The sequence below is a fragment of the Mytilus galloprovincialis genome, chromosome 2 (assembly GCF_965363235.1).
Source record: "Mytilus galloprovincialis chromosome 2, xbMytGall1.hap1.1, whole genome shotgun sequence".
In the NCBI taxonomy this organism is placed as follows: Eukaryota; Metazoa; Mollusca; class Bivalvia; order Mytilida; family Mytilidae; genus Mytilus; species Mytilus galloprovincialis.
The window spans coordinates 89,030,218-89,042,495 of NC_134839.1; the positions used below are offsets into that span (position 1 = coordinate 89,030,218).

The 12,278-nt window shown below is 32.9% G+C and overlaps 1 protein-coding gene across 2 annotated transcripts in view; it reads right to left on the minus strand.

The window, feature by feature from the left end:
- Positions 1-334: 334 nt before the first annotated feature.
- LOC143064780 (ATP-dependent translocase ABCB1-like) overlaps positions 335-12,278 on the minus strand; it is a 41,297-nt gene continuing 29,353 nt past the window's right edge. For both annotated transcript variants that reach the window (XM_076237877.1, XM_076237878.1), the window contains 9 exons: positions 11,039-11,122; positions 10,069-10,272; positions 8,271-8,371; positions 5,927-6,067; positions 5,255-5,411; positions 3,943-4,140; positions 3,061-3,267; positions 2,158-2,304; positions 335-1,621 (listed from right to left, as the gene is read on the minus strand). In XM_076237877.1, coding sequence (XP_076093992.1) covers positions 1,424-1,621; positions 2,158-2,304; positions 3,061-3,267; positions 3,943-4,140; positions 5,255-5,411; positions 5,927-6,067; positions 8,271-8,371; positions 10,069-10,272; positions 11,039-11,122 — 1,437 coding nt within the window. In that variant the 3' untranslated portion in view covers positions 335-1,423. The remainder of the gene's footprint in view (positions 1,622-2,157; positions 2,305-3,060; positions 3,268-3,942; positions 4,141-5,254; positions 5,412-5,926; positions 6,068-8,270; positions 8,372-10,068; positions 10,273-11,038; positions 11,123-12,278) is intronic.

Sequence of the window (12,278 nt, forward strand, 5' to 3'; positions counted from 1 at the left end):
GTGGTGAAGCAGATGACAAAAAAGAATATACTCTGAATCCAGATTTTCCCCATACCTTATAGTGTTAAATATTGAAAAAAAAGTTGATTGATAAGATTCGAAAAACAAAAAGTAAATATGTGCCCTTTTCGCGACAAAAGATTCTGTCTCAGACAAAAAACATATCTCTCTTTTGAAGTTAAATGGTTGCTCTCCTATGGTATAGGACTATTATGACTATTTTCTCAGTAATCTCTTAGGTTTTTAAAACCAGTCAAGGTCATCAAAACCCCCAATTTATAACACCATCATCAATCCTTTATAATGATCAGAGGGTTTGACGACATACGAAGCGTTAATAATTCAATATTTTATTCTAGTCTCAGTTGAGACATACAAATATACAAACATAAAATTATATTAACAGAATTAAATATAAAACAACAATCTTAGAATGATATATGAGAGCTTTTAAAGACACAATAAATAATGCATATGAAAAAATTTAGACACATTTTTACACATTTCCATTTTCCATTCATACTACATGAAAGTAAAACATTTGTTTCTTTGAGAACTAGTGAATGCGCATATATATGTTTTTTTAAGAGTACTCGAATATCGCTCGGTAAAATCAACGAGGACTCGATTGATAATTCCTCACCGAGTTAAGAATCCTACTTTTTAAAACCACAGGGTCAATACACCTAGACTCGTAGCCGTTTCTTCCCCGATGGTATAACATACCCATTAGCTAGCATTCCCGATTTGGCATGAATTGTTATACAAACAGACAATTGCTTTAAATTTACTGTTGGTATAAGACATATATTGTTAAAATTGTTTAAAAACCTAAGGTTAAAGATGGCCTTTGCCAGATTTGACGCAACTATCTGTAATGTATAATGGTTTAATGCTTCTCAACTTAATACTTTATTTGGCCTTTTAAATCTTTTATTCGAGTGTCATTGCGTGAAAAAAACCAAGACCAAGACAAATAAACCATACCCCTCCCCCTTCTCCTTGCTTGAAATTCAATAGTTGCACCCTTATGTGTTCCAATCAGATATAAAATGCATACAATCCTAAACATATATTTTTAACACAAACTATTAATGAACTATATTTGAGAAATGATTTTAATAAGTCATTGTCAGCTACAACACAGAATTCAGAAACAAGAAATTCGTAATTGTTGAACAGTTTCATATTTCACATATGGAAATTCGAGTGAACCATTCTAGCTGCAGAATCTCGGAAATTTACTGTTTAGAAAACATGTTAACTTTCACTTCAATCACACATTACTTTAATACTGATAATAAATAGATTGTCTATTTTCTCAATCGTAGGTGAGTTTGTCAACTGTCCTCAGTAGCATGTCTAATACAATCTACCACTGATGTTTGATGCATGTATTTGTCTTGTTATTTTATACAGCCATTCATTTCCCTTGATTGTGGGTACTTAATTTGTAATAAATTCCTTTAAATGCCATAAGTTCTGCATGGTTTCCTAACTCTACAACCTCTCCTTTGTGTATGATGGCTATTTTGTTTGAGTTTTTGATGGTGGATAGTCTATGAGCTATAACAAAGCATGTCCGTCCCTGCTGAGCTTTATCAAGAGCCTCCTGAACAACCTGAAACATAGTTTGATAACAAACTTAGAAATTATTCTTGTCCTTGTTAAGGTACTTTCAATATACAGATAATGATGATGGATGACTGTTCACCGTCAAGTAGAAAAAAAAATACATATTCAAGGCAAGAACTTGTAAATGCGATTTGAATACGAACACTGGTGTGTACCAGACCGACATATATAGCCAAATTTTCAACATGCTAGTACAAAAGGTACGAGGAACATATGTCACCCTTCTTGCATATATCATTCCAACTCCGAGACAAACGGCCTTTTCACTTTCTCCTTAATTTGTTTGACCTGATCTGGGGTCGAACTTTCGACCTCATGTAATCGCGGCTGTCAAATGAAATCACGAAATATTTTTCTCATTTAGCTTGTTTGTAAATATCTCTTTGCTAAATTGTTACAAGTATATATGTTATTTTAAATGCAATACAGATGATACAAAATTACATAGAAAAGTGATAAGAACAAAAAATGGTATTAATAATAAAGAGTATATAATATTTTAGATTTTGATACATTACTTACTCGTTCACTTTCTGTATCTAATGCTGATGTTGCCTCATCCAGTAGAAGTATTTTAGGATTCTTCACTAAAGCTCTTGCTATTGCAACTCTCTGCTTTTGTCCACCACTAAGTTGTGTTCCCTTGTCACCAACATTTGTATCATATCCCTGTTAAGAAGTGTAATTATTTTACTATAGTATTACAACATTTGATTAAAAGTCTAAGCCATATCAGACTTCATAAAGAATATATCATCATATATATGTAAATATTTATTCATACATAAAGCCCCCCGAGTGTTGGCTCAAATATATCAAAATATGGTATCTTAAAAGAGGGACGAAAGATACCAAAGGGACAGTCAAACTCATAAATCTAAAACAAACTGACAACGCCAGTTAGCAAAGAGATATTTACAAGTTAATATGTATTGTCCGAAGGTTAAGAGAACTTCATCTTCATGCTCCTTAATCATACGTTAAAATGGTACCAAAATACATGACGAATCATACTAGCGAAAGAATGTTGTTAGTTACTATGAAATACCCTTTCACCATATTACCACAAAAGCAGAGCACTTTACTTTGAGGAAGTTAGACACATAAACAATATGTCACAATAAAGAAATATCTTGTAAACATTTTTAAAAGAGGGACGAAAGATACCAAAGGGACAGTCAAACTCATAAATCTAAAACAAACTGACAACGCCATGGCTAAAAATGAAAAAGACAAACAAACAACAGCACACACGACACAACATAGAAAACTAAAGAATAAACAACACGAACCCCAAAAGTTTTAAAGTTTTAAAGTGGCACGAGCTTACCATTTGAAATTTAAAAAAAAGTGTAGCTGAATTTTACTGAATTCGTATAAACATATTTCCAATGTTTTGGTAACAATTATTGGTTAAGTAATTACATGAGGAAGCTTTTCAATAAAAGTATGTATATTTGCTGATCGAGCTGCTTCAATGATCTCTGGCATGGGTACAGTTCGTGAAGTATCACCATAGGCAATATTCCCTGCTATACTGGCATCAAACAACACTGGTTCCTGGGACACTATTCCAATCTTAGATCGTAACCAGTTTATATTCAGGTCTTTTGTATTTGTACCATCTAACGTCTGCAATTGGAAAGTGTAAATGTATATGAATTTCAAGACTGTAATTTTTAAAGAAACTTCATGTATCAGTGTTAGTTAGCTTAGGATGCCTGTATAATAGTCAGCATATACGTGGTGCAAAGATAAGATGTCATCCCTAGCTACTTTTGAGTAAATATCATTTTGTCAATGAAAACGGCAGAAAAAAATTAGCTGAGACATTTAAACAATCACATAATCATCAATTTCATGAGAGCAGGGACTTTCTATACTAACTTATTATTAAGTATAGACAGTCCCTGGTGAGGGTTTCGTATTTTTACAATTTTACAGCTCGATAAAAACATAAGCAGCATAAACTTTAAAATTTGTAAAAAAAAATGAACACGATTTGGTTTCATAGATTGGCATGTTATTATCTGAGGATAAGGTTGAAGAATGGGCATATGCAATGCTTTATCTTAAAATGAGTCCATATTTTTCCTGCATGGCAACTTGTTATTTCCATCTCTTCAGCTTGACTTTATATACGCCCTGATATATTTTTCTAAAATCGATGTCTGAATAAAGGATTTTCAAAAACAAGTGCTATGTTCAAAATCTTTGCGATTCATTTTACCATTCATTCAAAATTTGAATGCATTTTAAAAAAGGTTCGGTGTTTTTATTATTATGTGAAAAAGATACAAAACTTACCACTCGACCATCTTCCTGATCATAAAACCTTTCCAACAACTGTACTGTTGTACTTTTGCCACAACCACTTGTCCCAACTAAAGCCACAGTTTCTCCTGGTTTGGCCCGAATAGTAAGTCCCTTAAGAACTTGTACATCTGGTCGACTTGGGTAACGAAATTTAACATTCGTAAACTCAATATCTCCTTCAATGTTATCCTGCAAGACAAAATTATTCAGATTAGTATAGTACTTCACTTTGAAATTTAGTATTCTAAAAAATATTTTTAAAAATTATTGTCAATACAAATTAGAATTTCATACTCATAAAACATAAACTTATACTTTATGCTGACACTATAATTAAAGACAAATCCGATCTCGAACAAATAAAAACAGAAATTGGGATTTGACAACATAACTATTTATCAAGAAAAAACATGGTACAATACTCTCTTCTAAACCTGATTCATAAACATGGAAAACAAAACCAATAAGATGTTATAGTTTTGTAACAAATGACCAGTTGCAAACCAATGTTTTCAAACATTTTAACAAACATAAATTAGTTTTTTTGGTCGAGATTTGGAAAAACATACGAAGAATGTGACAAGGGTTAAAACCTCTTTGTTTTCACTCAACCTTCTTATAAGTGGACAGTGATGTAACAGCGTAAACATACTAACAAAATGTGAAAATCAGTTAGAAAGGCCTTATCTCACCAAATCAACACGAAGCACGAAAAAAACTTAACAGATGAAAAATAGAAAAATAAGAATGTGTCCTAAGTACACGGAAGTCCCATCTGCACTATCATTTTCTATGTTCAGTGGACCGTCAAAATGGGATAAAATCTCTAATTTGGCATTAACATTAGAAAGATCATATAATAAGAAAACATGTGTACTAAGTTTCAAGTTGATTGGACATTAACTTCATCAAAAACAACCTCGACCAAAAACTTTAACCTGAAGCGGGACGAACGGACGGACGAACGGACGCACAAACCAGAAAACATAATGCCCATAAATGGGTCATAAAAATACGACAGACATGTTGATTTTCGAAACAAACGGATTATTCCAGGTTTCGAAACTTTTCTAGTTTTAAATAATGTGATGTTCAGGGCTGGTATACATTTAACCACTTAAGTTAAGATATTCAATCTTAGTAGTAATATGTCGTCAAAAAATCCGTCAATGCAGAACAAGTCTTAACATGAGTAGTTTCATGCATATCAGCCCAGTTCATTTTATCAAAATGTTTAAACGAAGTCTAATACATAGATAATATCATCACAGTCAGTCGTGCACAGCACGTTGTTATAGCTTACTAGTTTGTCCCCCTTTTCTTCTTGTGCATCTATATCAGGCTTTCTTTCTATAATATCGAAAAGTCTGGCTGCAGCTATTTGTCCTTTTTTAAAATCCATCGACATTGACAAAGTTCTACCAGCGTACATTCCACCAATTATAATTGCAATAAATACTCTGCAAAAAAGTACAAAGAATATTGGAATATGTAGATGGTTGACTTATTGACAATTACAGTGTGTGATTTGGGACAAAACATTTCACCTTGTGTTGTCATGGTCGTGGAAAAAAAACACCTCAAAGAAGTCTTAACAAAAAGTCATAAACATGAAAGGATTGACTCCAGTACATGCTCTCAAAGTACGTCTCCTCATGTTTCAGTATAAGTACACATTTGATTTTCTCTTTTTATAACATAGTCTCATTTTGGACTTTAACACAGTTAGAAAGAATGTTTGTGTATAAAAAAGGTTAACGTAGGTGAAAATAATTTGTTTAGGAAGAGACAAATAATGCCATAAACTGATCATAATAAGTAAGTTAGATGCTTTTAATAGAAGACAATTTATTTTAGAAAGATTTCACTTTTTAAGTGTATAAGTGATATAGTAAACAAAAATACTGAACTCCGAGGAAAAGAAATGAGTTAGACGTTTGTTTATTATTATGTTTATTGCTGCCGTAGTGCTTACCTGAAAACAAGGTGAAACTCAAGTTCTCCAGTTTGAACTAAATAAGATCCATAGGTGAAGGCACCAGCATAAGCAAAAAACATAATACTGTTAGATAATCCATAAACAAAACCATTCACAAGTGATCGTTTTCTAGATGATCTGTAAATGAAAACGAAACAAACAGTTACATATACCATAAACAAAATAATTCCAGAACAGTCTCCTTCTAGATAATGCATATCTATCCCGCATTGATAAACACTAAAAACATTTTTCTCACAAGTGATATCTTTGTGGATGGTTTTGACAGATATATACATAAAATATTGTGTACTTAAAATAAAAAGAGACGAATGACATCACAGGGGCATTCATAAGTCGAATAGTGGTAAAGGCGTGGTAAAAAGAAAATAAAAAGAGACGAATGACATCACAGGGGCATTCATAAGTGGAGTAGTGGTAAAGGCGTGGTAAAAAGAAAATAAAAAGAGACGAATGACATCACAGGGGCATTCATAAGTGGAATAGTGGTAAAGGCGTTGTAAAAAGAAAATAAAAAGAGACGAATGACATCACAGGGGCATTCATAAGTGGAGTAGTGGTAAAGGCGTGGTAAAAAGAAAATAAAAAGAGACGAATGACATCACAGGGGCATTCATAAGTGGAATAGTGGTAAAGGCGTGGTAAAAAGAAAATAAAAAGAGACGAATGACATCACAGGGGCATTCATATGTGGAATAGTGGTAAAGGCGTGGTAAAAAGAAAATAAAAAGAGACGAATGACATCACAGGGGCATTCATAAGTGGAATAGTGGTAAAGGCGTGGTAAAAAGAAAATAAAAAGAGACGAATGACATCACAGGGGCATTCATATGTGGAATAGTGGTAAAGGCGTGGTAAAAAGAAAATAAAAAGAGACGAATGACATCACAGGGGCATTCATAAGTCGAATAGTGGTAAAGGCGTGGTAAAAATACATCACAGGGGCATTCATAAGTCGAATAGTGGTAAAGGCGTGGTAAAAAGACATCACAGGGGCATTCATAAGTCGAATAGTGGTAAAGGCGTGGTAAAAAGACATCACAGGGGCATTCATAAGTCGAATAGTGGTAAAGGCGTGGTTATTAAAGACATCACAGGGGCATTCATAAGTCGAATAGTGGTAAAGGCGAGGTAAAAAGAAAATAAAAATGACGAAAAGACAAACAACATAATTTCATAGAAAGCTTAACTCAGCAACACGACCCCCTCTAACCCCCCCCCCCCCCCCCCCCCAAAAAAAACCCACACATAAAAATACAGCCGCGTGATCTCAGTGCTGCATGTATCCCTTCAGTTCAAATCCAGCAAGCGTATATTTAGTATTTATGAGATTGGAAATGATGAATGTTAAACCGTATTTCATAGTATAGTTTGTCGAAATCAAGTTTATAACAAAATTTCAGGAGGTTATACTCAAGAAAAAAATAACGGCAAATTCACGGGACGGACAAACGGATGCATAACTACAGACAAATGGGCATGCAGACAGTGGGGAACCAATATACCTCTTCCATCGAAGCGGGAAATAAATAACGAATAACTTTATTTTTTTAATTATGATGTTTCCGTTTGTTTATAAAAACTCAACTAAATTACCAAACGTTCATCTTAGTGCACTTAGACTCACCAATTACATTCAAATAAAAAAGTTGAAGAGCATTAAAACCATATATCACAGAAAGTTCTATCAAATCTTATCTTTAACCTTAGGTTTCCAAACAATTTTAACATTATATGTCTTATATTAACAGTTAATCTACTGCAAATGTCTACTTAAAGAATAAATCATGTCAGATCAGGAGTGCTAGCTACTAGGTTTGTTATAACATATGGACCGAAACGGCTACCAGTAGATGAGTTGGCCTGGAGATTTTGAAAAGTAGGATTCTCAACTCGCTGAAGAATACTCGCTAGTAAAATATCGAAATTTATGCACACATATACGAACCGGTTTACTACTGTTGCCTTTATTTAACACTTTGTAAGTCGTCAAACCCTCGGATCATTATAAGGGATTACAAAATAGTCACACAAATAACATAATTGATAGTTCATCTACTACATGCAATAATTAAACAATAACATATGCAATAATTCAAGTAGCACCTACTGAATAAACTACTTGAGTATTTGCGTACTCGTTGACATTCCGACGAAAAACGTTTACGTTTCCACCAATGTGTTATCAGTTTTTTCCTCGACTTATGAATTTAATTATCACTTTGGCATCAAGCGCCTCTCTTTAAGACAAGCAATCAGGTCATTCGATGACTCTAACCATCTTGCATGGCCTTCAAATCAAATCTAAAGATAATCTTACGTGTAAACTTGGTCTATATGTTCATCATACCGCCCTACGAATGTTTCTTCTCTTGTAAGTGATGCCACTGTTCTTATGTTATCTATTGCTTCTGATAATATCTATAAAGAAATATCACGATCATAGACCACAACGAGGGTTGGTCGAAGGTCGACAGAGTCGCTCGGGAAAGATTTTGGATAAGAAAGTTACGGACAGTCTCCCCAGAGGGTATAAATGAAAAAACATAGAACGAGTCCCTCATTTTCCTGTGACTACCTGTTTCAAACAACGCCGGATTTAGTACTGGCTTTACAGTTCGAAATTATTTTTAAAATAACAGTTTAAATTACAGGTTTTCATTGATTCGGGATGATGTATAAGTACGTTGCCACGTTCAATTATTTTACCTCATTATACAAAACTTATTTTTTCAATCATTATTAGACTGATATTCGTTTGGGAGGCTTAAATATGTAGTTTCTGTTGTAATTGCCCTACCGTTGTCTAATTTATACCATCCTGGATCGGTTAGGACATTTTTGATTTTTTTGTTTGAGGACTGCCCTCAATGCAGTTATAACATCTCAACTGTCACAACCTTTGGAAATCTAGAGTTGTGCCATTTCACATCGTAAATAACTATTTTTATTTTTGGCATATTTCTGTAGTCTTTGCGGTGTGTTTGGAAATTTTAAAATTGTTCCAGCGTTCGCTTAAATTGTATAAATCAAGATTTTGATAGAGTCTCAATTTGAATTGACATGATTCATTTGTCATTGTGCAATTACCGAAGAAGGATATCTGTTATCCGAAATATCTAATATTTGTATATTTTATAGTTATTTAATGGTGATGTTGTACCCTTTTTGACTTGTTATATAAAGAAATATATATATATAAATTTATAGAAGTCCAGAACAAACTATTTATAGACAGAAAAGACGTTCCTATTATACACACATTTTTCTGGAGGTAAATGTGATTCCGTAATCAAATTAAACAATTTTACCATGATAATTTTTACTATTGATGAACATGTCTTCTCTTAAAAAGCTATTCGAGTACCATTTATGCTTTGCTCTCCTTAATTTCATGTTTCAAATTGTTATCAAATAGTTCCTTGTTTTATGTATGTTTGCGATTGTTTTTGTTGCTCTTCAGGGGTCCTGTTGTTCCTTTGTTTTCCTCTTATTGTTGATGTGTTTCACTCGGTTTGAGTTTGTATAACCCGGATTTGTTGTTTTTTTAATCGTTTTATGACTTTTAACACCGGTATACTACTGTTGCCTATATTCATTGTTGTTCTAAAAAATCGTTTTCCATTACTCTTTGAAACTTCGGTCAGGTTTAAAGTATAGGGAATTTACATGACCGAGGGTTTTATGAGGTTTTTTTATATTTAGATTAGGTAAGGGACATTGAACTATCCGCTGTTGTATTACGCCTACCCAATCACCAATAAATACTCGTCAAAAGTATTTCCAAAAAGGTGGGTGTCACAAGGTATAAGTAGAACTTACGAATTCTACCAAATCAGCCGACTTTACCACATTGTTTCAGATTTTACTGGTTTTTTCCTATGTAGCGTATTTTGTTGTTATTGACTTTTGTCGTTAAGCTTTTTGTACAAAGTTAAGTGTGGTTTGTTTTCTCCCATTCTTCTATTTTTTATTTTTTCAAACATATAGTCTCCATAATTGTATCTCCTGGCTAGCTAAGACAATTGTTACCATTATGTTTCCGACTGTTTAGCGAACTTGCTATCTTTTAACGTTTTGTTTGAATAATCCTGATCATTTAATTAGAAAAACATTACCTTTCCAGCATGGTCCAAAGAATCTTTATCTCCCCTTGCAAATCCTGTTAGGATTTTACTTTGAACAATTCCTGTAACTATCATTAATGGCAAAAATCCAAGTGTAACCAGTGTTAACTTCCAACTGTAGTAAAATGAAATGCTTAGAGCAACTAGGATGGTAGCCATTGCTTCAAGAGTGACTCCAATCTTGGATCCAGTAGCCTACAATACAACTCTCAGAATGAAATATGCCGAATTTAACACATATTGCTCCCCTCAGGAATAGCTTTGATGCTAATACATAATTTGATAATTTCTTGGAATAATATAAACGATACCAATTTACAGCAACAGGTGCGCAACAGATTCGAAGAATATTGCTATTTTATTTGAAAGGACTGCAAATCTTTACTGTCAAAAGATAACTTAGATTTGAAAATTATTAAGAAATTAAGGTTCCAACTATCTTAAGCAAAAATCGGACTTCTGATGATTTGGGGTATTCTTTTTTATGTCACCTTTTGTAATATAACTCCTCTCGTATTTAGGTAGTTGAGAGGATGTGGATGGGGTTTATAAAACATAGAAAATAATGTCCATAAACAAAAAACGAGGGGGATAAATAGAAGGAAAGAAAACTAAGCATAATGGGACATTAAAATATATAGATCAGATATGCTTGACAAACACTAAAGAAAAGAGAAAAAAAAGGTTCGAACTTCCTCAAGCAAAGTTAATTTCAGATTATTTCGTCTATTCTCTTTAGATCTATTTTGGAAAGTTGTACAGTTGTACAAGTTTTTCAGTTTCTTTACATTCTTGAACATCTTTTGTCAGAGTTTGAGCATTCATAATCAGGTCAAATACATAAAAGTGCAACATAAGCAGCAAATTTATAAAGTGTTCTTTTATTACTCAAAGAGTGTAAAAAGACACAATATTATGAAGACAAAAATGTAAATTGTTTGAATTAATCCATTCAACTCACCCCTTGAACAAGAGCAGCATCAGATGAAAGTCTAGTTGTTAAGGAACCAACAGTATTTTTAGGGTCATCAAAGAATTTTACATCCTGATTAAAAAAAATTGCAACATTGATATTTAACAGTCGATATCTATAGATAGCTTTTACCAAAGAAATCCTTTATTGATTATTGATTATGATTTGTAAAGAGATAATAACAACTTCCCAATTGTGAACTTGTCATTTGTCTAAAGCATCATTCCAATAGCGCCTGCATAAGGAGTATATATCTCCCAGTTGAGACGACATACAATGCCTTTAGGGCTTGTGTTTCCTATCATGATTTCCTTGGTAGAGGGTTGCTACTCACAAGAAAGCGATTGGTTTGGTTCGTGTTACTCAGTTTTATATAGTTATATATGCTGTGTTTTTAATACAGTTGCTTGTTATTTGGTCTTTTTCATTTTGTGTTTGCCTTGGCATTACCGTAGCATTTTATCTTTCGTATTTCTTTTTGAATCCTAGTGAATGGTACAATTACATTTCTCTAATTCAATTAAACTTTCCTTATTCATTTTTTTTTTGCCCACCGTCTTGGTATGAGATGCAACCATGCGACTATGTATTTAAGCACAAACTCAGGTAGAGAATTTAAATAAACAAGGGTAAAACTATATGGCACCGACAACTCCGTTGCGGAGCCATAAAAACCACTGCACTAACAAAAAAAGCCAAATCAGAGACGAAGTTTTAGAGCATTAAAAACCTTTTTTTTTTATCAAATTGTGCCAAATTTTCTCATCTAAATTGGGAGAATTTGGGTAAACGTCAATTGGACGACAACATAAAACCCAAAATGATAATAATAAAAAAAGACATTACAGAAAAGGTTCACAATACACATACATATTTCATGTATCAATAATGATCATACGATCTTGTAATGTTCTATTTCTCATATAAAGTCTAATGAAAATAATTTCAAGTAAATTCATCGTCTTTTGACTTGGTGTAATTTTTCAAAGACTCTTACTTAAGGTAGCACTACAGTCAGAATTTTCTGACTCCAATCAACAGTCTTTAAAGATTAATTTCTCCAAAACTACTCAATGGATTTTTAAAATCTTTAACTCATTTTAAAGCTGAAATATAACTCTTTCATAATTTATATATAAATTTATTTTTGGTTTGATTTATCTCAAAATATAGCTTATTAATTGTCAAAAAAGTGGTCTTCCAACTTGGATGAAAATGGTACATTCAT